Source organism: Poecilia formosa, unplaced genomic scaffold, assembly GCF_000485575.1.
Source record: "Poecilia formosa unplaced genomic scaffold, Poecilia_formosa-5.1.2 Scaffold9, whole genome shotgun sequence".
Classification (NCBI taxonomy): Eukaryota; Metazoa; Chordata; class Actinopteri; order Cyprinodontiformes; family Poeciliidae; genus Poecilia; species Poecilia formosa.
Genome location: NW_006799948.1, coordinates 875,588 through 903,007, shown reverse-complemented (window position 1 = coordinate 903,007; position 27,420 = coordinate 875,588). Strand labels below are relative to the sequence as shown.

The following is a 27,420-nucleotide window of genomic DNA, read 5'->3' as shown; positions in this document are numbered from 1 at the left end:
AAATGCCAAGGTGGGGATCCTCCATTGGTCTGGCCGAGCACCTGAGCAAAAAGGCTCAGGATATTTTAGGTGTTGTGATTGGAAATAGTCACCTCTTACAGAGCTGCCAGGATCCAGGTGTGAACCCGACATTCCACAGATGCTCGTCATATTTCGTTCTCTCACAACATTCCACCCACGCAAACTATTTTTTCCCCCCACAGCCTTTTATTTTATTTTCTTCACTTTTTTTTTCTTACTACCGTCTCAGACCCAGCCTCTCCTCCCCGTCGCGGCCTAACTTTCACAATGATGGTGAAAACTGTTGCCGCTCCTCTGTGGTTTACAGATAATTTAATTAATCTTTTCATTTTAAAAGAGAAACTGTAATTTGCATGTAATTAACGAGAAACGGCATCACCTAGAGACGCCGCTGGCAGGTTGAAAACCTCTAAAACCCCATCGGTATGCGAAGGAAGACCAACGAAATGTCAGATTCCTACGTTTGCACCTCGCGCAACCAAAAAGGACCAGTCAGTAAATCTGAAGTACAAGGAAATGACGTAGATTCACACTGATGACATCTGTGGAATGACGAGAATGACAGGTTTCATAGTCGAAGTGCAATCTATAAAAAGTCAAGTGGAAGGCCGTTTGCCAACCAGTAGAAATGTACTGGATCCGAGTCAATGCAGCAGGACGGTAACCTCGAAGACACCAGGAATTGTACAACAGAAAGGCTGGAAAAATATTCATGGATGTCTGGAAACCTCAATCAACTGAATTCTTATAGGTCACCAAACCAAAATTCATCAACAACATCATGACAGACTGAAGTTGTTGCTGTTAATAAATAACTTTTACGATTATATACTGAGGAGGTGTAGGTAAGGTAGGTAAGGTAATTTTATTTATATAGTGTAGTAGTTGTTTTTCCTTTTAGGTATTCTCTCTGCTTCACAATTGAAAAGGGGCGCACTTTATTTTCAAACTACACCTAAACTCAAGCTACTCACAATACGTTAAGCATCCAGGAAGGACAGGTCTGATTTGAACCGAATGTGCTCAACATGCACAGCAGTGATTTGTATGTAAATAATTCAATTCGTCCTGTCTGGAACTGCCTAAAAACAGAGCGTGACAGTAGAGACATCATGAGTGGAGCTTTGGTGAACATTTAGGATGTTTCTTGAGCATCCAACGGTCAAAATAGGGAAAGGATGTAGATCAGACTCCTGAAAACATGATGCCATTTGCTTCAGTGTGTGTGAGCTTTCAGTGGTAAAACGTCTACAACGGCAGCCTCTAATAGGAAATCCCCCTGTCAAACCTGACACAAACATCATTGTTGTACTGCTGTGGTGGCTTTGTTTTTTTGGTCAGATAAGGTTTGCACAATTCCTGCTGCCGTGGATGCCTAAAGATTCTATTGTGAACATGGAAGTTGTGCCATTAGAGAAGAATCAGTCAACCGTCTGTCGCACTGAGTAAGACGGCGGGACAAATGTCTCCCCTGAAGGAACCTTGACCCTTTTACTCTGGGGCGGAACCACTCTGCAGGTGTGCAGCTTTGTTTATACTTGTATCAGTTGATCCTGACCTTTAAAAGCAGTTAGTTCACTTTTGGGTTTAAAAACGACAACTGTCCCACTTCCAATTCAGCTTCAGAGCAAATGAAGGCATTTTAAGAGGCTGTAGTTCCTGGTCCGAGAGGCATTTATAAATTTTTTCTTTGACAGATCAAGAAGTAAAACACAATGTCTCCAATTTTAACAAAAGAAATCTCAAATCAGATCTCAGTCAGAATTGATGGGACAACACAGAGGGCAAGAAGAAACATGACAGACTTCAAACTGGAAGAAAAAGTTCACCTCACAGGAGGAAAATGTCACCAACGTAAAGCTGGAGATGCAATCAAAAGGTTATGTGGTGGAATGGCCTAGTCAAAGTCTGGGCCTGATTCTGAATCCAACTGAAAATCGGCGGCAAGACTTTCAAAGTGATGTTTGCAGAACATTTACTCGCAATTTTCTTATCCAATCGCACAAAATTGTGCAAAAATATATTGCATGTGGCTAAAATATGACAAAATGTGGGGAGCAAAAACTTTTACTTGTCGCTGCAGAAAGCAAAGAAAACCAGACAAAATTAAATAAATAATAAAAAAGTTAAGCAAACACAGGAAGTTGTACTCACAAGTCAAATCTGAGATTCTGTCGCTCTTCAAAGAAGTAGTCCAGCATGAATTTCCTCACGAAGTCGGGGTTTAGCGTGTTGTCAATCACCTCCGTTCTCCCAAACTGGAAGTTAAGAGCAAAGATGAGAGAGATGTTGAGAGAACAGTCGGGAGAAAACTCAAGGGTCCGACCGTTCCTCATCTCTGCTGCTTTTCTCAACCATTTCCGTTCGCCACCCTGCCTTCAGAGAATCTATAAGATGTCACTTTATCTTCGTGCAACAATTCGGAGATTTCTCCGTTCAAATAAAAGCGGCTTTTCCAGGCTCTCCACGAAGTTGCGGTGACTCGTGTAAAGTATCTCGTCACCTGCAGCCTGTTTCTCTGGAGACGCATCAGGGGAGGCGCTGGTTACGGAAGATTATGTACAGCTATGGCGTAATGAATGCAGAGCAGCTTAAGCATCCAGTCAATGGGGGTCAGGCAGGTCAGTGTTTGACATTTAACTCCGCCTGTTGATAGAGCAAGCAGATGAAGGGGCACTCGGAATTCTGAAGAACCGGGAATGATTGGGGCGGTGGGAATTTGAACTCTCATTTACATTCGTGAATATTCATGTGGAGAAAAAGAAAAAAAAAAAAACCCTCTCTGGTGACTGCAGTTCAGAAAACATGCTCTCAAAGATGCTGTCGACGGTGTTTATCAATTAAAAAGAGCAATGACAGGCATAATTAGGACTTTCATTAAAACCTAAAATAAGTCCTCCACCTGTGTCTCTGGTTGGTTCGCTGACAAGTGACCATCTGCCGTTTTCACAGATATCAGCTTAGACGGTAAATAAAAATTAATGCAAATGTGACGCCAACAGAGAGACAAATTAGGCTGGTGAATACATTGACCTGATGTGCTATTTCTAGTTAAATATGAATGCACGTTGCTTTTAATCAGTTTAAGTGATAAGTGTTTGTCTAATGAGAGCATGCGTAGCCTAAAGTAAATAAGAGCTTAAGCACATTAGAAGAGCCTTGACTAATGTGACCCGTGCGGCTAAAAAGAGTAACGTTTGCATTTCAATATGATATTTTAATGACATTTAATGTTTCCCTCTCTCCCACCCCCAACTGTTCACGTCTTAAAGGGACAGTTCAGGTTTTATAGAGTAGCTATGATGAGGAAAATACCTACTGTAGACCGGGAAACGGTCTGGGTTTTTTTTTTTTTTTTAATCACGGAGAATCAAGCTAACTGATTGTTCACACAGGTGTCTTCCCAAAATGTCTTGCCACCATCAGGGAAAAACGGGAACAATTGGTTCCATCAGCTCTGTGTTCTCAGTTTTTTCTTTCTCATGGAAAGTACTATATGACGTCTCAGTTTTTCTTCATCACATAAAGAGCTCTGAGTGTTTAGCTGCGTCTCTTTCCCGGACAAAGTCAGCAACAGAGCTTCAGCTGCTGCTAAAAACGTGTACTCCATTTATTTCTCTTTGCTAATAGAAAGCCCTCCTTTGCCAATTTATTCTATATGAAAGACGAAACTTTATTGTCGCATTGACGTATTCACGGCCTTGAAAACCAAAACAAAGAAGATGCCGTGGTGTTGCTATGAAGAAAGGTACTGACCTCTCTCCATTCCTTGTTGCCCATGCCTTGCGTGTAGAGAACACAAACTGTAAAGAAGACAAACGTCCAACGTTATCAGTCAATGCAAACATCTATATTTACAGGATGTGTAGCTAATTATAGAATAATAACACTGGATTACTGAAGCAGAACATGTTCCATGGATTTGAAAAACTTAGACTTTTTTTTTTAAAATTTCATCAGAAAGCTGGAGCCGTTTGATTTGTATCGCTGATATTTTTTATTACCAGGTCACATACCCCGGTTATCTATGCATTTCTGCCAACTTTAATACTTTCCCCTCGCTTCTTCGCCTTCTGGCTCCTTCCTACATCAGTCAGGTTCAAATTAAGGGATTAAAGTATTGCTCAGAGGAATCACAAGATCACAAGAACTACCTGAACATATAGTTAAAGCCTGTCCTCTACTACTCCCTCATACAATCACCGTCATCCCAGCACTCATCTCATCACTGTCATCATCATCATCATCGCCACAGTGATTCACTCCTTCCATCGCGTTCTCTTGGAAATGTGCTGACAACTTGTTCATCATGCAATAACTTTTTTTCTGGTGTGGTCTTAGACTGTTGGACACAAACGTGAAACGGAAATGACAGGAAGAGTATGAAATATCCTGGCCAAGTCCAACTTTAATGATAAAGTAGGGCTACTTAATAAAGTTAAATGCATTACTCTGTCATTTACAGTTACAGTACCAGTTCCACCTAAACTGGAAATTACTTAATAGCCAATTTAGTCAGTGGAGTGTAGCTATAATGGCCAATTTAATTTAATTTGTGGTCAAATTCAAAGCTCCAACTCAGAGGTGGATTTTCAAATGGTCGTTTCAGTCATTTCACTGATCCCAAAGGAAATCACAGGCTTTTTTTTATTTTTAAAAAGCTTGTACTCATTAACAAAATAAAGAAGATGTTATATTTTTAAGTCAAGATGTGATGCAGCAAATCAAAGATAAAAATGATCTATTTAAAAAAAAAATCCACCTGTTAAGCATTATTAGACTTTCTTCTTTAAGAATGTTGATAAAAAGAAAAATGTAAGATTTTTCTAAACCAAATTTGCTTTTCTCTAGAAAATGACAAAAGCAAAGTTTTGCCCAGACAAGACAGTTTCATTTTAATGAAGATTTCACGATAGTATTGTGAGTGGGCGTTTCTGGCGTGGGGTTTCATTTTTAGTCATTTTGTTTGTTTTCTTTTGTTTCTTTTTTATTTCTTTTAAAAGGGATGTTAGTTCAACAATAAATTTGATCCATTAATTTAGCAATCATTCTAAATTCATTACTGTCCATTTTAACTAATTTCCTGAGTCTTATTTTAATATGTGATAAAAACCTCTATCCAGAAAATAACAGTGTTGTCTTTTCCACATGACCGTCTAAAGAGTTTTGAGTCTGATGGATGTTTGGACATCACGTTTCTTACTTGGGTCTGATTTGGAGAAGGTGTCCATGTCCAGCAGGTTTCTGTGGAGACACAGAGAGGAAATGGATGAAAAACAAAGTTTGTTTGGGCTGATGTAATCCATCTCTGTGCCCAATAACTGTGTGAAAATGTTGTCTGCATTAAGGAATAACACAACACCAACAGTTCTGTACAGGAATAAGAAATATCGTATAATTTTAATACAGTGGATTCATATCTCGCTTCACCTCCGTTGTCATTGGTTACAGTTACATTTTAGCTATTCTGACAATGCATTTGTTGTAAAGCAAAAGCAGTTTGATTTCTAAAACTAAGTAAAAACAGCATTTATGCTACATTTAGGACTACAAGTCTTCTTTGTGACAGTAAAAGTGATGCTAAATCTAAAAATAAAGCACAAAAAATAAAAAATAAACACCACTGAAATAATCCAATAGGTTCAAACATAACCTCATCAAACCCAGACTTAATGTATTCTTCCAAGCTGCATTACCTGACATAGTTAAATCTCTGCATGTCACAAACACAAACGAGCCGCTGATTTGTGCTGTGTGACCTGTTGCGTTTGATCCGAGCAATTAACCGTCTCTGTACATCTGTTTATATCCATATCCTGCTCCGAGTTGACCACGGCTGGCAGTGGAGATTAGCTTAGCAGGCGAAGTCTACATGAGGCACAGGTGTAGTGCAGCGTCCAATCATAAAGATAGACGGGAGATCTCATGGTTCACTGGCTGCATGCTCACAACGCTATAAAACAACCAAGATTTGTGTGACATAGAAAATTAGTTTTGCTGCGATTTCAATTCTTGATCTCAGCAATAGTTAGCCCAACTGTAGCTAGGGCTAACTAGGAAATTCACCACAGCAAGCCAACACAACAATCACTAATGTAGATAGGAAGTGCTCAATGGGCTTCGGTCAAGTACTTCTTCTTCTTTTGTTTTGGACTTGATGTTATGTGGATCATTTACCTACAGCATAACTCAAGCACAAATAAAGCTATGGACAGGAACTGATTGGCTGATGTTCTTCATGAGGATTTTCTTGTAGAGAAAATCTAAACAAGCCATTTATGACTAAAGGCAGAATCAGATTGTCACACTTCCACCACCATGTATAACTGTAGGTATGTTCTTTCTGCTTTATGCCTGAAGTAATGGGATGCACAACAAGTTCCAACAATATGAAGCCTACAACACCAGTGAACTAGCTCTGTCCTTATCAGAAGAAGGATTGTCCTCTTTGATCTCACTGATTGGTCGGCAATTTATGTTGTGTCCGACACACCGGGACAGACAACCAAATGACCAGAGTAAAAACCTCTTAACGTTTTTGGTTTGACATAGAAATGAGGTTCTTCCAAACAGGAACGTATTGGACTTTTAATTATTTATTCCTTTCCTATCAACACTATGATGAGAAAAAATAAAAATGGTCTGTATTGTCAAAACATCCTGTACGTGTGTTTCTGTTGTGGGGGTATTAACTTGTGCGTCGTAAATCTAAATTTTATTGATTACGTTTGTTTACTTGGCAGCTCTAGAAGCTCTTTCTGTAAGCTTAACATGACGATGTGGTAAGGGTGGCTATAAATGAACAAGCCGATTTTAACCAGTCAAAACGTTTGTTAAAAAGAGTAGAAATGATGATGTCTCACATACACACACACACAACCTGAGCCTGGGAATCTGCTTTCCTGACTACATTGTTCAGTGTAATGTGTAAAAAAGTAGTCTATGCAGGCATAGGTGTGTGTGTGAGTCACATTGTGCATGTTGAACCTTGCGTGGATCAGAGCAGCTGTTTTTGTGGGCGCATTGTGTACGTGACATATTGTGTGGATCAGGAAATCACCGTTAGGTACGCGGTGCAAAGTTTCCATTTCTACTATTTTTATATGTGGTCTGTATTTGTGTGGTTTCTGCTGGTTTTGTCCGCCACACTTATGTGTGCAAAGGTTGTGATTGTGCTCTTGTGGTTTCAGGTGAGTTGTTGTTTTGTACGTACCACTCGATAAGATCCTACAAGCGCCCCCGTCTTAGGGGACTAGTAGCTTTTAAACATCAGCATTAGATGCTTTGTGATTTCTTTACAGGAAATTAGCCTAAAAATGTTCAACTACTTCTAACCTTGTTCGGGGGATTGTGAACACCCAGGCAACGGAGAGAACTTGTTTTGAGACACGGGGCTAATTGCCCTGTTGGAGTTTGCCCACTTTCTCCTTTTAAGCGGGAATCTGACGTTTCAAAGTGAGCGACTGCTCAAAGCACATCACACACTCCCAATGGGCTCCCGGGCTCCCGTTGCGCACGTGCCATGTGCATGCCAGTGTACGACTGAGTGCCCGTTTCTGTATGTGCGAGTGCGACACGTTTGAAGGGTTTCCACTTCAGAGGATAATGTGAATGAGTCACGGCGCTGTCTCTTTTCCTCCTCTCTCTTTTTCATCCAGAGGCGGGCAGTGGAAAGCTGAAAGCTGCCGCCCGAGTCACTCTTAGGTCTGCAGGAAGAATGCCATCAGACTCAGTTCAGTTTGTCCCTTGAGAAAATGCTGTTGCCTCCAATAATGGCTCTTATAGCTATGTCTTAACCAGTATTACCCATTGGAGAAACTGAAATGTTTGCCTGTTCTCAATGTGATCATGGGATCAAATTCAATTTTTAAGTTTTACCAAAGATTCTCAACTGGGTTTAGGACCATTAAAAGACATCAATATGTTTTATTTTAAACCATTTCACTGCAGATCTGGCTGTATGTTTATAAATGCTGCAGTGTGTCAGTTTTAGAAAAAATGTTTTTTTTACGTATTTGTTTAAACTGCCACCATGTCGCGACAGATAATCCGTGAAAAATAAATTGAGCTCCTCTGCCTTGTCCCAATCATGCTGCTCCACCCTCTCCCCCTTGCTGTCTGCTGAGCCTGTCATGAATGCTAAAGCTAGTTAGCATTCCCACAGATAACGGTGGATGAATGGTTTATATCTGGCAGCGCATTCACAAGGGTGATTGACAGCATTAAGACCCTCCTCCTGGCTCTGATTGGCTGTTTTTGACCAGGAGCGGTGCATTTCTTCAGTTGGTAACAGGAGCTCAGGGAGGAGATTGAGGAGACGTGGTGAAAGTTTTAACAAATATGTAAAATACATATTTTTGTAACATAAAAAATAAAGTTGCAGCTTTAATGTTTGTTGTCCTGACGGAAGGTAAATCTCAACTCTTTCACAGGCTACAGCCAGTTTTTGTTTCCAGGATTACAAATGCACAAAAGCCGCTAAATTTCCTTGATTGTTGTTGGGCATGTCACGCAAACTTAATGCAACGCTGCCCTATGTTCCACCTATGTGCTGCACATCTAAAGCACAGCCAACTGCTGTGCACACATACACAACAACAACAACAAAAAGTCTCTCTGATGCCAAAACCCATCGACAAATATGACAGCGCATCTCAGACTGCTGTCAAGCCTTGCCTGCTCCTCCCTGTGGGGAAACCTTAGCATCCCAATTCCCCTCAGTATCCTGACTACACATCTGACGCCACACCTGCGACACCTGTCAGTCACCGCAACAGAAACGGAAAACTGGATGCAAGTCATTTCCCCAACTTTTCTCCTTCATTTGCTTCCCCGGCTGTCTTATTTAGCGGGCACAGACAGAAACTTTGAGTCTGGAAGGTTGAAAAGCAGGAATGGTGAGGCGTCTGTAATTATAGGAGAAGCCTGATGGAGCTTCAATTGGAGATCAACAAACGGGGCTAAGGTGCTCTGCCTCCCCCACACACACACACGCACACACACACTCACATAGCTGTACAGGAGGAGGGGTATGGAGACTGTTACCATTAGAAACCGCCGACAGCCAATCGGGCCCACTTGACCGAGCTGAATGACAGATGCTCTATGTGCATGTCATTCCTCTCTCCCCCCCCCGAACTTGACAAGCAGGGGACGCCATCTGTGCAGAGGTATTTGCAGCCTCACCTTTTCACTTATTCTGTTTTTTTTCTCCTCTCTCTACCATCTCTTGATCCATTTTCAACTTTCCTTTTAAGTTATTCTTTTTTCTCTCCATCTCTCTCTCTGTCGCCTCTGCTTTCAGTTCTGCCTTCCTACTTTTTTCAATTAGTGAATACATTCAAAAATACCCCTTTGGACTGGCTCGGGAGGCCACGTCCCTGACAGTGTGTTACCTTGACAACACAACAGCAAACCCCCCGTGGGACTCTTACAAGCCTCTCCTGTGCTACAGAAATAAATTGGGTTTTTAGCCCACTGGATGAAGGCGGAAAGGAGAGGGGAAGAGGAAAAGGGGAAGAACAGAAAATGTGAGGATTATTATTAGTGAAGCTTTAAAAAAGAAAAAAAAATGAAAACGGCAGATGTGTGAAAGGGAAAGAACGGTGAGGAAGAGATTTAGCCAGCACCTTCGTCTTAATGTGACATTTGACTGACATTGGAGAGATGCTGCCTTTTCTTGACTCACTGCAGTTCTCCTCCAAAACATTAGGGACACTAAAGAGAAAACAGGAGCTACACTAAAACATGTTAATTGAGAAACAAAACTACAGTTTCCCTGCGACAGACTGGCGACCTGTCCAGGGTGTACCCCGCCTCTCGCCTGGAATGTTAGCTGGAGATAGGCACCAGCACCCCTCCCGACCCCACTGAGGGACAAGGGTGTTCAGAAAATGGATGGATGGATGGAACTACAGTTTCCAATTACTTTTGCTCATAACTAATTTTTAACATTATAATAGCTTTTTTTCCCCCCCAATCTGATCTGATCCGTGTGACAATTGGTCACACGGATCCAAAAAGAAATCTGAACTTAGACTATGAAAACCGTCAGAATAAAATATTTCCAAAACTATTTAAAATAAAAAAAAATAAGAACAGAACATATTAATAAAAAAAGAACGTTGATTATTACGGTTACAGTTATGACTCTACATTTGTTTTTTTTTGTTTGTCTTTTTTAAACTTTCAACACCATAACTGTGTGTTTTCAAACTGGGAAGACCACAAACCACTGCAATTTATCATTAATAGTTATGTGCAGTGATAAAATCTAACCTCACACAAAGAGACAAATATATACAGTACTCATAAACAGTTTGATGTTATTCAATAATCAGTTTTCTTGTTTGTTTTATTTTGCTTTTATCTTTATCACACCTAACTGGGGCAACTATGTTCTCTCTACATATGAAAACAATGGTAAGAAATGTCTTTGACATCATGACATAAACTGTAATAATAATGTATATAAAAGCTATTAAATCAAGTTAAATTATTGTGTTACTGTGCTGTCTTACTACAGAAGCCTGGAGCAAACAAGGCCATATTGGATTTTACCTAATTTGCTTGAAATTCACAACTGTACCAACAGTAGCGTCAGACATTTGAGTCTTTTATTGAACCCTGGGGGGTGCTTAGTTTCTCCCATGATGCAGTTTGATTCTCTGTTATTGTCAAGTCGTTGGTGGAGCAGGTCCTTGCAAAAAGCCCTTCTGGGTCGAACCGTTATCCACTTTTTATTACCTTTAAATCCATGTGGGTGATTAAAAATGAGCGAAAGCAACAGTCTGCCAGCTCGTGTTTCTTATTTTAGACGTCGCACCCATGAAGGTGATCTCAGAGTTCTCATCTTCCAGAATGTTTTTCTAGCAAATCTCTAATATTCTCCAATATTACACCGTTTGCTCTCCTTAGTACAATACTCTTTTTATTTGCAGGTTTATTTTTATCTCCTGCTCTGCCTTGCTCTCAGAAGAGAGGGGGGTTTTCTCAGCGATGGCCTCAAGCTTACAGTCCTGTTTTGTCTTCTGGTGTTCCTCCTCCCTCCATCCATCCATCCATCCCTTCCTTTATTCCCCTCCCTCTATCTGTCTCTGTCACTTTGACCCTGACCTGAATAGGCTTTGTACCGACTACGCCATCTGACTGAACTAGATACAGTTACACACATGTAGATGCACACGGAAACCGCTTGTAGCGACCCGATGCCTTTCCAGGTCAGCTGCTTGTGATGCCCATTACCTCAACGACGCTGAAGGCGAGTTATGCTTCATCGATACGTTCCGTTCTGAGACGATTGGAACTGAAATTCATTGCATCACTTTGTGATTTGTAATAACAAAAATAGACCATCCAGGGTCTAATTTAATTAAAGATGGATCAATTCTGGACTAAAGAGTGAACACAGAGTAATGTAACGCAATCAAAGTACATTTGAGTAAATCACTGATGCACTGTAAATAGGCTGAAATATAATTTTACCAATCTTTAAGCTTAAAAAAAGAAACAAAAAGAAGATTTTTAGGATTTACTCTCCTTACAGTGGAAATGAAAAACGGTGCTGGAGCGGTGTAATTAGATTTGGCCGAGCCGCATCATTGGATTTCAACTGGATCCAATTTCCTCATAAAGTGACACAATTTTGATAAACAGACATTTAAAAGTAGACATAATGGATCCAGAAAGTGAAAGAAAACTGTCTTTTTATTTCCTAAAATCGATAAGCTAAACATAACTTTAAGAAGTTGTACATATTTGTACTTATTTAGATTTTCAGATCAGGATGACGTATAATTTTTGTTTGGATTTATGCAATTTAACAGATGTAAAATTGATATTGGTTGCTTGAGGCAAGAAAGTTTTCCAGTTCCATAGATTGAACATGAATCATCAACAATTCCCATGAAAACATGCAAAGAGTGCTTCAGCAATTAAGAGAAACGCTTGATGCGACCGCCTCATTTCCCATCGCAGTCAGACTTCTTGTTTGGATAAAAAATAATTTTGAATCAAAATTTTACGAGGCTAGTAATGAGCATTACTCTAAAATGTGAATTAAAACAGTGAATCAAATTCAGTTTAACTGAACTTGAAAGAAGTCTGTTGACAGCCAACAATGGTAAAAAAACAAAAAAGAAAAAAAAAAGAAAGGAAATGCTTCATGTGAAATAGCAACCTTTAGTAGAAATATGATTTGTTTTTTTAGACATGCCTATCATGAGGCCTTTTATAAAATATTAATTCCAAAAATACTTTTTCCTGCGTTTCTTTCTAAGGGATTAAAGAAGAGGATAACCTGGCTTTCATTTTAATATCTACTCAAAAATGTCTTTTTGTGATGATGATATTCAAACAGAACTGAAACTTTATGTTACAGTCTGGTTAAATTCAGTGTATTCACTGCAGAATACTTGTCATGCTCCTATGTGTGTGTGCATGTGTGTGTGTGTGTGTGGCCACGCTTAGCAACAGACCAAGACCCTTCTTGGAAACATGTGGAGCGAGAGGAGTCACTGGGCATGCTCAGATGCTCTCAACAGGTCGCTGAGCACACTGCTACAGGTACCTCCACCTCTGAATCCCCCTCTTTGTGCTTCTTTCCATCATCGCCTCAGGCACTTTTTCCTCTATTTTCATTTTTCCTTGATCCATGTAGCTTTGTTCATTCGATACGCAACTTGAAGGGAAAACACTTGATAGAACCTCCTCTCGCTGTATCCCTCATTGCAACACACACACACAAACATGTTTACAGAAGAGGAAGCTTCAGCAGCTTGTGTGCACTCCCTGCTTCTCCAAGGGGGCTGTCCTAATTCCTCCTGACAAGGGCTGGGAGAGCCAAGAGAACATGTCCGCACACAGAATCAGGCACGTGCAAACGCACACGGTGGAATACGCTGCCGCGCTGTCCGTTTAGGCACAGGCATGGGCGACGCAACCAACGCCAGTCACGGTCGGGGTACGCTGAGCCCCGTGGCGTTTTACCTTAATTGCCTTCGCCTCTGCTAAACTCGCCAAGTCTCCGCCCGCATCAACACACTGCACTATTGTAACCGTAAGGGCTAAACAAAGACGTTAATTTAGGTTTTTATAAAGCAGGACTGCCAAAAAGCATGTGTGTGCCACAGATTCTACCTGCACGTCCTCCTTTTTCCTCCGTTTCACCCACGCTTTGTGGCCTTCTCAGACTGTTATCAACAGGAGGCTCGGAGTGAATTTGTGCATGTGGAGGAAATTAGACGCAATGCTTGGATGTGCAGAGGCCAGAGGCTTCTGCACGAGAGAGAGAAAAAGAGAGAGAGACAGGGAGGGAGACAGCATCCCCGGAGGAATTCATGCAGACTTCTCTGCTCTGTGACCACGATGGAGATGACTAGATTAGGCCGGCTACTGTCTCCGTCTTCCGCCACTGTAGATCCACACGCGGCTCTGAGGTCGATTCCCAGCGACTCCACTGTTGCAGCAGCAGTCAGATGGCTGTGCCTTAGCTTTTTTATGTACTTCAGAGGGACATATAGTACATTTTTATGTGCTTTTTTAGACTCCAGAGGGACATATAGACAGAACTTACAAAATAAGTGCTGTGTGTTTTTGTCTTATTTTACCAATCTTTTATCTACCAAATTACAATCAGTCCCTCCAGTTGTTTGCAACTCCGCGATCGTGGAAGTAGCACGCAAAATTGTTTTAAGTCGTTTTTATTGTCTTTTTATTGTTAAGTACATGAATGAGCAGGAACACGCAGTGCTATGCTAGGCAACACATAACAATAAGAATGATGTTACAAAAAAAGATCAACCAAAATAATTTATTTTGGTTGTTGCGTTTTATTTTGGCTAGTTAAAATCCTCTCCAGTTCCAGTTTTGAGTGTTCTGAACAAAGTTCAAGTTTATTGTTCTCTGAGAAGACAAACTTGCATTATTATGCCATCATCACTACTGGTCCCAAAATGGCAATACTATCGTTTATCACAATAATATCTGGATGGAATTTATCGTCCAGTGAAATACGTTACTGTAACAGGCCTACTAAGACGTAATTGTGAGTTTGTTGCATATTTTCTGCAGAAATAGTCATAAACGTTGGGTTTAAGTGACTGCTAGCTCCCACCTACAGGTGGCAGTATCCTTTTACTTCGACTAAAATGCTGCATTAGCCTTCCTAGATCTCAAGCTACAACCTGTGGTCGATGCAGTAAGTAGCAATGTCACATTTACAGCCCTACATAAGAGCAAATATAGCAAAATTTCTTGCAAATATGTTTAACAAAATCTATGTGTCTGATTGCAGAAAAAAAGAACAATTGTTCAATTCAGCAAACAGATGCTTAGCTTAGTTTTCATTCAACTGTAGACAATGACATCTGTGCGAAAGTAAAATGTCAGAGATTCAACTGTGAGCAGGAAATGGCATCGGCAGTTTGGTTGAAATGAGGAACGGTGGCACGAATGTCTGTGTCTGTCTGTGAAATGTACATGTATGCATATGTACGTTATGTGTGTGTGTGTACGTCAAGTTGACATCAGAGCTGTATGATCTCCTTGGGTTGAGTTTTCTCCTGAGGCATTCTGCTGCTGTACATCTTGGCAGATGTTGGCGAGTTAATCTCTGATGTTATTCTGAAGAGAGCTTTTAATGCCAAACAGTTCAATAAGCCTAATTTGTTTTCCCAAAACACTGTAAAAACTCAACTGTTACTCACACACTCCAGAAATCAGACATTTATGTAAAGGAAGCAAGAGGAAAACCAAATTAAGTCCCACAAGCCATGTATGGTACACAGCTGACATGTCAGATAACACAAAATGTCATTTTTGGGCCAACATGATTGTAAACTATCTTGAAGAAATCATTGCAATGGTAAGACATGGTGGTGGATGCATCATGCTGAGAGAATGCTTTTCTAATGTCCCCTCTTTGGAACATTAGAATGATTAACAATAACAAAATGTCAGGAGAAGGGTGCAAAAAAATGCCAATACTCTTATAACCTGAGGGATTTGAAAGGCAAGACATTATTAAAAAGTCAAGATGTGTTATTACTAGAGAAGAACCATTGGTGAAAACTGAAGAACAAAATACTAGAAAATATTCAAATATTGAATACAGACAGGCTGAGGATCATTTACTTGCAAAATGAAAAATGTTCTCAATGTCATGGCCCCCCAACTATTATAAGGTTTCCATTTATACATCAAAAACCCAACCAGACATTCATAGGAAGAGATTATGCAGTACTATGTAATCCGCTGGTTGATCAAGTCAAACTGTCAGAAGTTCAAGAAACATTTCCAGCAACTTTAACAACATGCATCAGGTTGAGTTTGGGTTCAAAAGTCAAAATGTCTGAATTTCATTGTGTTCTACTTGAATGGCCAACATTTGGACTTTTGAGTGTAAATATAAAGTGACAAAGGTTTGTGATTAAAACACTGACACCCATAATTTCTTCAGAGAACCCCTGATAAATCTATAATATATATAGATGAGTCTATCAAGGAGATATGAAACTCCATTATGTCCTAAACCACCACAGTAACTTTTGTTGGTAGGGGAGCAAATGAGGCAATCTGAAAGTTAACCAGAGTCTGCTTAGTGTGCAGTTTGTGATGTTGAAGGTTGGGATGTCCTTGGATGTGTGTGTGTGTGTGTGTGTGTGTGTGTGTGTGACTACAGCACCTGCTTTTTAAAATAACACCACAGCTGTCTCATCTTGAGAGTCTCTACGCCTATTACCTCTCCTATTTACTGCCTGCAATAGTAGAGTCCCCCCTCCTGTCTGTGTGTAAGTGTTTGTGATGGGCAGGTAGTCCTTGCCAATGACTTCTCTTCCTTCTCCATCATATAATGGAAGTCAGGCACCGGAGCGCTGTGAACTGTAAGGTACAATTAGGCTTGTCAGCACAAGCCAGGTCCTGTACGAAGTAAACCACCTGAACTGAGTGAGCTGCAGAAGCACATGGGTCAATTTTAATTCTTTTACACCGTCCAAATCTGCTCTGACTTTACTAATAAAAGGCCCAAGCGTGATTATGCTGTCCAAACTGTGCCCTGCGACATGCCTACCAGGACCCAGAGATGTAAATCGATGCTCTCAAGGAACTATGTTCAGAAACGGAGCTGAAGGAAGGCAGACAGGATAATGGCATCTATTCACGTCGGCCCAGAAATCTTTTCTCCGATACAGCTTTGTCTCTGTGATTGCCAGCACCACTGTGCTGACATCCAAAATCATTCGCGCTCCCCGTTGTGGAGGACTGCATATAAACAGACAGAGGGAAGTTATTGGCCGCCGCGTCATCGCGAACACATCCCTTTGTGCTCCTCGCTGGCTTTGAATGGGCACACAGCAGGCACCTCTGCACACACCTCCCCGCCTCCTCCACTCAAAGTGATGGTTGTCAGCAGCATCTTCAATAGGAGAACTATTACACAAGCTACATGGGGGCCAGAAAGGTCAACGCAATCACTTCCCATACAGGGAATGGCAGCGAGCGACATGAAAATAGATAGAGGGTCGATCGTGACTGGTGTCGTTAAAGCGCGGGGGCTGCTGGGTGGAGCGCTCGCACCCCGAGAGTCGAATATGAGCGTGAAGGATTGTCAGCAGTTGTTTTACCAGAGAAAAAGCAATGGATCTTTGGGGGTCCGCCCACCTCCGCCCAGCAGAAGTGTAAGACTCTGAGGTGCCAAGAAAAGCACAAGGGTTAAAAAAAAACAAAAAAAAAACGGGAGGTGTTGGCTCACCTAATGGAACTCCTCTAGTATAGTTTTCCTCATATAAAGTGAACACCATGGGCTACTGGGGTCTTCCAAACCATCGGAAGGTTCCAGATGCATCCCTCCTGCAACACAGCTAAATCGAATGACTGAATATCAAGTTTAGCAACGGCCTGGTTGCATCTACAACCTGCTAGACAGTATATTTTGATTTGCACATGTGCACTGAGACGTCTGAAGGCCGAAGAATAATTGCTTTGTTGAACTTACAAATGTCTTTGTCAATCAAGGATAAGTGGATTTAGTGTCACCCAGGTGTAAAGTTGCAGAATGCATCAATCCGAATCAGTCTGCTCTTTTAAAGACAAAAGAACACTGGAGTTTTGGTTCTGTTATTGTCAGTGCCTATGTAACAAGTATAAGGCAATAAAGTACAGATTGCATCATTAGTTACACTATGATAAATAAACACACAATCATATGACACCTTTCCCCAAAATGCCTTACAGAAACAGCCCAGCAAATGCTGCAGCACTGTGCGAGTTTCTGTATGATGTAGCCCCAACCAACCTACATTCACCTAACCTACTTTTTATCCTTTTCTTGACTGTGTCCCAGTAATTCCCTCTAAATCTTCTCCCTCCACTTCCCACAGTGAGATTCAAATGAAAGCCTCTATTTGTACAACGGCTTCCATGACTAAGAAGAAATTGGCCCCTACAGAAGTTGATAATATATACTTTTATCACAAAAAAGTGCTTTGTATTCTAGCAACTCAACAGGCGTGAGGAAGAACAGCTGTTGAGAGTCTCTTTGTACATCATCTTGCTTGAGTAAGATTTTGTAAGCAAAACTTAGACAACCACCAAAAAAAAAAATGAATAGCTACATTTTGGACTCGGATCCCTCTGATCTCCTCAGTCCGTTTTCAGCCATGGACAAGAAAGGAACAGTAAATGGAGCAGAATCTGTATCAGCATTTTTAATTGTTGCAGGAACAGAGCTGCGTTTTTCCCACCGTTCACCTACAAGCCCGCCGCAAGTGTCATGCAGCCAGAAAAAGAGTCATTGTTCCTGGAGTTATTAAGCTTACAGCAAATGAAAGAGAGCCCCGCAACTGTTAAACGATGATTCATAATAATACCAGCTGGCCAGTCTTGTTTAAGTCAGACCGGCTTGAAAAAACATTTTGCAATGAATTTCAGTTGAGGAGAGATAAAAGCCATCCATGGTTATTTACTTCAGTAAAATAAAAGTGCATCCACTTTTTGTCTGTATCTTGGGAAAAGCAGGACTACATAATCAACAGGCTAGAGGAGGCCCTCTAAGGCAGACTAAAACCCACAGGCACAACTATACAATCCAAACAGCCATCGTTCCCCTCACTTCTCAAGACTGACACTGCTGCTTGTTGTGTGGGCAGAGCGACCAAATGACAGGCAGGGCGGGATGGAGGGGGGAAAAGAGACTGACAGGAAGACAAACTTTCCTCTGGGTAGAAATTAAGTCATGCCAGTGCACTGACAGATCAGCAGAGGGAGGAGGCTGGAAGGGTAGCAGGAGCCCCAAACAGTCACAGAGTGTTTCTTCATTTGGGATGTTTTCTGAAGTCGGATTCTGTTTCACCCAAAGTCTGGAGCCTCACTACTAACCGTCCTTCCTTTCAGACACATCCGTCTCACTTTCCCGGTGGAACAGATTAAATGCCGAGGTTTTAATATAGCACAAGAAGTTAGTTTGATGAGCTGCTTTGGATTTAGTTTGACCAATTCTGTATGGGAACTGACAACGGTGCAACAAAGCATTCAACAGCTGGTGAGAAGAGACGCTTACATTTCTACAGCTGCAAATGTTGCCACTATTCTTTCCAGATCTGTAGGTAGAAACAGAACACTGGCAACTTATGATTCATTGACATTAGGCATTATATGTTTGGTTTTTTTTTTCAGCCAGCTGAATGGCAGTTAGCAGCACCAGGTCGAGAAGGGTCAGCATGTGAATAAGCATGGAAAAGCTTGAAAGTTGCAAAATGAAATGTGAAATCATTTCTGTAATCAATTTGAAATGTGAATGCCATATGTTATATATTTATTACAGGTAAATAATTAAGAATTTTGTCTGTCAATTTTAATGAAGTTTGTATGAAATTCATTTTCAATCAAATCAATAACATATTTCTACTACAGAAATGTCAATGTCTTAAGCCATATCTCCATGTGCTGTACAATTTAATGCTTCATTTGCGTGAATAACCATCTGTTTTTCCTTCCACTTAACTTTCCTTTGGTGCTGGCTAAAGCATCCTAAACATTTAGCTTCTTTAGTAATAATCTTTTGGGATTTACCTTTGTAGCTGAAGAAGGGGGTCAATTTGATGCCTGCTTGGTGTCTTAAATTTTTATTCCTCATCTTATTTAATGAAGGATTTTTTTCTAAAATAATAATTTAATTTGGGGTTTTCATTAGCTGCAGACATCAAAATGAACAGGAATAAAGATGTAATATATCTCTGTGTAACAAATCAACATAAGATACCCATTTACATTTTGAGTCGAATTACTCTGACACATTCCTTCTTCAACAGTCATATTATATATCAGCACAAATATTTCCCCAATCAACATCAAACCTACAGCACCGACAAAAATGAGAGTCACGTTTAAAAAGTGAGTGAGCGTTGACCAACATGGACTCCTACACTTTGAAACTACTACCATGACACATTTTTTGAACCCATTGGGACCGAGGCAGTCGCCTGCCCCAGACTTCAGGCCTGCACGAACAGAACCTTGTTTGACCTCTTTCCGTTCTCCCAAACAGCGGAAACAAAGCGTGAAACAAAGAGCAATCAGGTGCACATCACCATAGAAGCAGCACAGTCTGCAGCCTGCACCTGCTGTCTCATACGTTTCAGTCGATACAATACATTATGGTGGGAAGGGAAGCAGTAAAAAAGGGGAAGGCCTTTTATACTTGCTGTCACTCAGCATTAGATAGGGAAGCCAGAAGACAACAAGTGATAAACAGAGAGTTATTACCGCCAACAGATTCAGTCTTTACTGGCAGGGCAAGGGTGTGTGACAAGAACCAGGCAGAGGTAAATGGTATTGGAAGCCAGTGGATGAAAGGGTTTAGATAAAACGCAGGATCATCCATCTGTCAACCCATGATGGACACTTGGGGCTTTTTGAATGATACAGCAGGCTGTGGGTGGGTCAAGACAAAAAAAAAAAAAAAAGTACATACCCGACAGTTTATGTACAAATCCGTTTTCACAATGAACAGGAACACACCTCCTGTCTTTTCAAGTCAGTGCAGATGTTGACGTGCTTCAACAGCAGTTCTGTTAGCACATGCCAGTTGCTAAAACCAATTCAATGCCCTCAAACTGTCAAGCCAATGCAACTGAGCCCACACTACCAGGGATACTCTTCGAAACAGAGACTTTCTGCTGCCCTAGCATCCGTCGTTAGCATGCTAATGCTAGCTGAGGTTTGGTGCAAGAAAACGGACAAATGCAAAATTATAAAAAAAAATATACATGGTACATTCATGTTGATCAGCTAGAAAATAAAAAAGCAATCCTACTTGGCATATATTCATTACACAGAGGAAAAAAAAGAGAACCATTTGGTGAATTATGAATGATTCTGAAAACATGACCAAAACTGTTTTGGGACAACTTTAGCCGGGGCATTACTTTTGTGGCGGGGATTTGGGGGTAGAAACTGAGAGCCTCTGCTGCAGACTTTTTCACAAACAAACAAACAAAACAAAAAAATTACAATCTGAAAAATGTCCATGGTAGCAGCTTGCACGTACTGTACAATCAATCAATGTTAATCTTATCTGCTGAACTCTGGTTTCTTTTTTAGTGGCAGGTGAAACGCTTTAACTAGTCCTGTTAAACCTTACTAGCATCTAGTTCCCCCCATCTAGCATCAAAACTGGACAGCAATTCCTATATGTTGGTCGTATCCGTTTATTTCCTTTAAATAAATTGAAAGAAATAAACGGATCCCACTGAGAGCTGATTTCAATGTTGAGGCAACATGTGGACGTCACTGAGACATGAGTCAACCTTGGGTCTTTACATAGTGCTCTAAGCTTAAACATTTATGTGACGCATTTATATATCCTCGATCCAACAATAAGTCTGTAAATCATGCAAAATATATGAAAGCTCAAACTGGAAATGGAGCACTTGTGCTAAGCATGGCAGCTCTGCGGCCAAATATTGCACAACTATAATAACATTCAGTCAACATTTTTAAAGGTGAATATTGCTTTCGAGAAACTGGCAGTTGAGAAACAAAACGTTTCAAGGGAAAAATAATCAAAATATAATCATTCTTAGGCTTTGAAAATGTCATAATTTATAGAGTTTATTACAATTACCACCGAATTATTAATTTTTCTTGCATTAAGTTTGTTTTTTTTTCCCCAGGGTACAGAAAGCAACACAACATTGGCTAAAGCCCAACAGGAAGTCGATTCTTTACACAAAAGAATAACTAGACTGCTTTGTTTCTTCTGCACAAGGTCGGCATGAAACTCAGAGCAGACCGCTGACTTTATTCAAAGGAGCAGCGCTAATACCCTCAGACGCTCTTGTATACTCTACTAAGATTCAACAGACCAACTTCTGGTAATATTAAAGAGATTGTATTCCATGCAGATCCAATTAAATATATGAAGTTCGTGGAGTAAACAAGACTGAGTTTGAAGTATTTTTTTTTTTAAATCTGTACCACGGACTCATCCCGAGTTAGGCCTCCTTCTTCCCTCTCAGACGTCACAGAAAACTGGATACAGTGCAGGCTAATTAAAAAGTGCACCTGCGTAACGGACACAGTTACTTAAGAAGCAATATCAAGAAGTGATCAGCCCACATCTGCGCCCACCGAGGACTGAGCTGGCCGCATGAATAGGCTCTGCTTCAGAAGCTTTATTAGCTTCACTTTTTTTTTCATATATTGAAAACACTTATTCTGAGTAACAAAACACAAAAATCTGGTCCAATTAATAACCATAATGGAACACAAGCACTTTGAGCCAGTCGTCAGTGGCTTTACTGTCCCCTGGCTCCATCATGTAGGTGGGAAAAGCTACAGTATATCAAGCAGTAATTCTTCTTGCACGACTCTGTGTACAGTACGTGTGAGCAGACCTTTTAAGCATGTGTGGGTTTTTCTCTTTTTTTCTTTTTTTTTGTGCGACGCAGTAGGCAAGAGTTGGCAGCGTATCGATCCCCAGCAGATACCCCAGGCTCTCCCATCGATTAGCAGAAACCCTTGAGCCTTACAGCGGAGCGAAGCGCTAACCTCATCTCCCCAAAGAATCTAAACATTATCTGAATTAGCCGCCAATGAGAGATGAGAGGACTTTTGAAGCGCCTTATGCCACCACTTACAGAAATCACACAAGAGGAGCTACTTCAGAGTCTCGTTTTGTCCCAGACTTGTTTGGCTGCATTTTAACAAGTGCTCAAGTGAATAGCAAGTTTGTATATTTATTGGAAGTAAAAAAAAAAAAAACTATTAGCTTGGGTTATGGAATACCTGTTTTCTGAAACTGAGTTGCACCGCTTTTTAAATCTGAATGCATTTATAAAAGCAAGGCAAAATTCACAACTCTTGTACATTTCCAGATTTTCTCAAAATGCATGCTGCAAACTTCAGCGTATTTTGCTGTTGTTTTTACCTGATAGAGGAATACAAAATAGCATTTAGCCTGCTTTATCTTGATCCCTTTGAGAAACATGTTCACCTCCTCACCTGTGGGGGCGCTGGATTAAGAGTGACTAAAGCAAAACGACACAAAAACCTCTAAAGACGACATGAGCGCGACTTCATTCTTTACAAAATGTAAACAAAAATGGAGTGGTGCCAGATTGTTGTGGTATTTCTCCACAAGCTGTTTCGAAAGTGAGAGCTAGACTAGCACGTTTGTTTTTGTTTTATTTAAACTCCAATACTCTGCGCTGTAGTCCACTTCTTGCTTTTGAAGCAGTCTCTGGGTCACATACGCATTCAAACCGTTCCAACGTCCACTTCAACTGAACTGAGACCTAGGTTTTTAGGCGGACTGGAGTTTGAGTTCGATTGCGAATTCCCACGTCCCCAAACGAAACGGCCAAAAATATGTCAAAATACGTCTGTCTGCCAGCTAAGCTAACAGGCTGGGCGAGGAAGGCAGCCTGTGAATTAAAACACATCTGTTTTCACTTTTTTTTTTCTCTCACTCTCCAGTTGTGCACTATTTTGTGTTGGTCTGCGACACCAAATCCCAATAAAGACTATTGAATTCTGTGGTTCTAATGTGACAAAAGTTAAAAGATTTATGTGAGTCAGCTACCACTGAATATCACTGCAGCCACAAAAATATCACAGTCTGATATGACTGGTCATGTACAGTATGTTGTTTTCTCCTGAAGCGTTGCCTCCTCTGTAAAAGTTCTCACTCCAACACTCCCCCCTACACACGCAGAGGGAAACTTAGAAGTAACCATGGCGATATCCGACACAGCCCACTGTGACCAATGGCACTCAAAAAAATACAAAATAGAGCGCACAACTTGGGGAAGGAAAATGAACCTTTCGTGCACAAAGACGGGCAGGCTCGCACCGGGCCCGTAACCATGACGTTCCTGGTCCTCCTTCAGGTTGGAGGTAGGAGGAGCAGGCATCCGAGGCGCTTTCTGCCCCCGTCGGGGCTGACAAGCGGGGTGACTCAAGCATGAACAAAGTCCGCCAAGCATGTTCGCATATTCTACAAGAAGATGCCTTGATCCCTCTGTTACTAAGGAGATGGTGCAGAAAAACCCTGCAGGGATACAGTAGCTACAGTATCTATGGGACAAAAGTGGGGAAACAAATGCGTTTCTTTTATTTTATTTTTCCCTTTAAAGCCCTGAAGCCACATTAGAGAGTTGTTTTTTTTAAGGAAGCATTCTTGAGTCATTCATAAAGCAATTACTCAAACTGGATCTCTATGCACAGCCATACAAATGGCTTTCAACCCCCGATCTAAAAATAGCTGGACGAGAAGAAATGTCATGCTACCATCATTATTTTAACACCGTGTTCCACTGTTTCAGGGTTGACTGACACTCTATTAATGACCAGCCCACACTGCAATCTCTGCTATAAATTAATTGCATTCAAGAGAAAGGATCTGACTCACATGTTACTTCAATAAATTGTTTCTTTCCCTAATGGCTTTTGTAAGGAGTTTGTTATGTCATAAATGGCAGGCAACTTGAACAATGAGCAAGTATTGAATATATTTTTCCCCGTGAGGACACTAATGCATGAGATGTAGAGGAAAAACCACATACAGAAAAATTATGGAAATAGATGAGGTGATGATAAATAATAAATTTTTTTTGACATGGATCCTGTACAAGCCCACAACAACAAAAAACAGAAGAGGAAAAATGTTCAAATGTCACAGCCACATGAAAGTCCACATCCCTCAAACAAATACTTTGTTTAAAGCATCTTTTTTATCCAGTTTCAACATTTAGTTGTCATGGATACACACCTTACATCAATTAAAAGGGAATCTGACTAACCAGAAATAAAGTTCAGCTGTCCCTGTAGGATTTTCTTGACATTTGCAGCATTTAGCTAAAGCTATAATTAGCAGAGAGGTGACAAAGGATCAGAGGGATTTGGTTGTACAAATGCATCAGTCAGGAGATGGGTAAAAAAAAAAAGAAGAAAAATCACCAAAGCATCTTCTTTTTAGAACGGTTTGTATTTTAATGTCTACAAATTTTTTTTTAATTTATTGTATGTTTTAGGGATGCACGATATGAAAATCTGAACCGATATCGATATCCGATATTGGTATTGCTTCTTATTTACAAATATTATATACATTTTACAACCCTTCCGACATCTTGAAATAAAAACGAGCCCATTGTTGACTTTACCATTGCTTCAGTTACACTCCTAACAATCGTGCATCACATCACATGACCAACGTTCTCCACTTCCCCTGCAGAATCAAACGGCAGCAACTTGGAAATAAATATCGCTTATTAATATCAAGTACAGTTGAATTTCTCGAATCAATTCTGACATAAAAAAATTTAAAATAAATAAATAAAAATTATGTTAGTGCCAACATATTGTGCATCACTAATATATTTACTTTAAGAAGTAGGGCTAAAGCTACAAGAGCCAATCGACCGGCTGATTTGGATTTTGACCAGTACCGTTTTATTTTTAGCTGCTAAAAATAGCAGTAAAATTGCTAAGTAGGTAACAGTGGGGTGTCTGTTGTTAACAGCTCACATGCAGACGTGACCTGGTCTGTCAGTCAGCCCTCTTTCATGGCAGAGAAAAAGTGGACAGCGGGTGCTTTACAGACCTTTGTGGAGGTAGATGAGGTCGACGGAAAATATCGGTTTCACATGCCAAAAATTAAGAAAATCGGGGGCCAATAAATTGAACCTAACATCCAGTTAAGGCATTTATTTTCATCATATTTATTTAGATATTTTTACAGAAAAAAAATTTACAAAGCTTACATTGGCTAAAACTTTGCAGGAGAAAAACCGATTTCCAAACAGTCACCATAACAACATTGGGGACAACAAAAAGCTACACCACACCCACAAAAAATGTGGAGGTAATATAATGATCTGGGACTGCTTTTCATCAAACTAAGTGATACCAAGAAAAACCAGTCAATTCTACACTGAAAACATTTAGGTGTCTGCGAAAAAAGTTGAAAATGTAAAGTATGCTATTACACATTTAGATCCTAGACAACATTCTGTTAAAATAATTGCCTTAAAAATAAACCTCCAGGTTATCATACTGTGAGAATTTAATACCACTCTAAGCCGACTTTCAGGTTTCAGTTCAGCCAGATCAGCAGTTTTTAATGTAAACAACAAGAGGACGATGTGGGGAATCAAAACAATGTTGAATAACTCTGTCAACGGAATCTGCGCCTGTTTAAGCAAGAGTCGAGTTTTGGCTTGATCTTCCAGGAAACAGACTCTTACAAAGTCAAACTGTTCCTGTCCTAGAGATATAAATGTTTACTTCTTGACTAAGATTGTTGTTCTTCCATTCCTGTGTAAGCGCAATAACATCTAAACTCTAAATTTCCTTAAATACTAAATGACACTCGGTAAGATTGTGGCTGTTATTTTCATTTTTAATTTCAACTTAGTGAACAGAATTATAATTGTTATTTGCCAAAGTGATTACTGGAGCTGTGTTTTGCAAGTGATTTGTCTTGTTAATGAGTAAATCTAAGGTTTACCCATTAAATTTCACAGTTTAGCTAAATGGTTTATAAGGTAATGTTGATTTTGACTATTTGTGTGCCTGGAATAAACTAATGTATATACGATGAGACTAAAAAAAATGAAGTAGGAGTATTCCTAATAAAAGTTGGTTAAAATAAATAAAAACTACAATATGGAGGAGTTGGGGGAAGCACTCTTCTATAAACCATTACCTTGACACGTAACAGTATCAACAAGCCAGTGGAGCGAATAGAGTCCCCTCCACAGGTGGGTTTTTCTAAAAAAAACTGTGAAAGGGGTCACGACATTACGTTTTTCTCAGGAATAACCCCCCTGAACGGGAAACTCCCCCTATAAACCATGTCATGTCATACATGAGGCCGTTTTAATTCACTACTATGACCTAAAAAAATGCGAGCATCAACAAAACAATGCTCGTGACATCACTGTAAACATTTTCTAAAGACGTGACAAACAAGTCTCACTACGTGCGTTTTTGACAAATCTTAATAAACACGCCAGAGTAACGAAATAGTGCATATTTAGCGTTAAAATATGAATGTGCTATCGTTATAAGGATAAAATACTAACTTTAGTGAACATAAACGACTGTTTTTCTTCCAGTTGTAATTAAAAGTCGTTTTTTTCAACAGCGCTGAACTCGAGTAAAAGTGCCAAACTACTGTGTCACTTCTTGAAGGTTTCAGTCACACCTTTATGGTTCATAAGATCATTCACACCTTGGTTGAAACGTTTGGGTTCAATACAAACTTGCCAGAGTTGTAAGCAAATAAAGTCCACAGCAGCGTTCCCTCCCTCCCTCCCTCCCTCCCCCGTAAGCATGTCAGACAAAAAGCAGGTAAAAAAAAATTAAGAGCCATTCGCCTACCTGCAGGACACCGTGATTTCAACTTTGGTGGCAGGAATAGACGGGTTCAGCGGGTCGAAGTCGCCTATCGACGCCATGTTTAGGAAAGTGTTGTTCATGGTTTCAGTTTTTGCGAGCTTTCCCTTCTTTTCCGTTCCTTCAGTCCAGCCCCTTTTTTTTGTTTTTTTTACGAGCGACGGAGGAGGATAAATAGCGAACTGTGCGCGCGCCTCCTCGGCGAGAAGTGGAGCAAAGGTGCCACAGAGGAGGAGAGGAATGAGGAGCTGAGAAATGTGATGTCACTTCACTCTTTCTCTCCCCTCCTCTGTGTGCTTATCCCCCTGTTTCCAGCTTTCTTTTCGTGCTCTTCAACCCCCTCCCATCTTTTCCTGGCTCCGTCTCTCGATTCCGATTCACTGCTGTTCAACTGACTTGTATTGAGCTAATTGAAATTCAGCTGCCCTTCTGTTTTTTATTGGCGTGGAAGTGGCGACAACGGTACAATCAGCAATAAATCAAAGGGAATTCGTTCTTCAT

The 27,420-nt window shown here is 40.5% G+C and overlaps 1 protein-coding gene across 1 annotated transcript; it reads right to left on the bottom strand.

Moving 5' to 3' along the window:
- Positions 1–225: 225 nt before the first annotated feature.
- LOC103155867 (copine-8-like) lies at positions 226–27,420 on the bottom strand. Its single transcript, XM_007577756.2, has 4 exons — positions 26,905–27,420; positions 5,225–5,265; positions 3,778–3,824; positions 226–2,279 (listed from the first exon to the last, which is right to left on the bottom strand). The coding sequence occupies exons 1-4, from the start codon at positions 27,000–27,002 to the stop codon at positions 2,172–2,174; spliced, it is 294 nt and encodes a 97-aa protein (XP_007577818.1). The 5' UTR covers positions 27,003–27,420; the 3' UTR covers positions 226–2,171.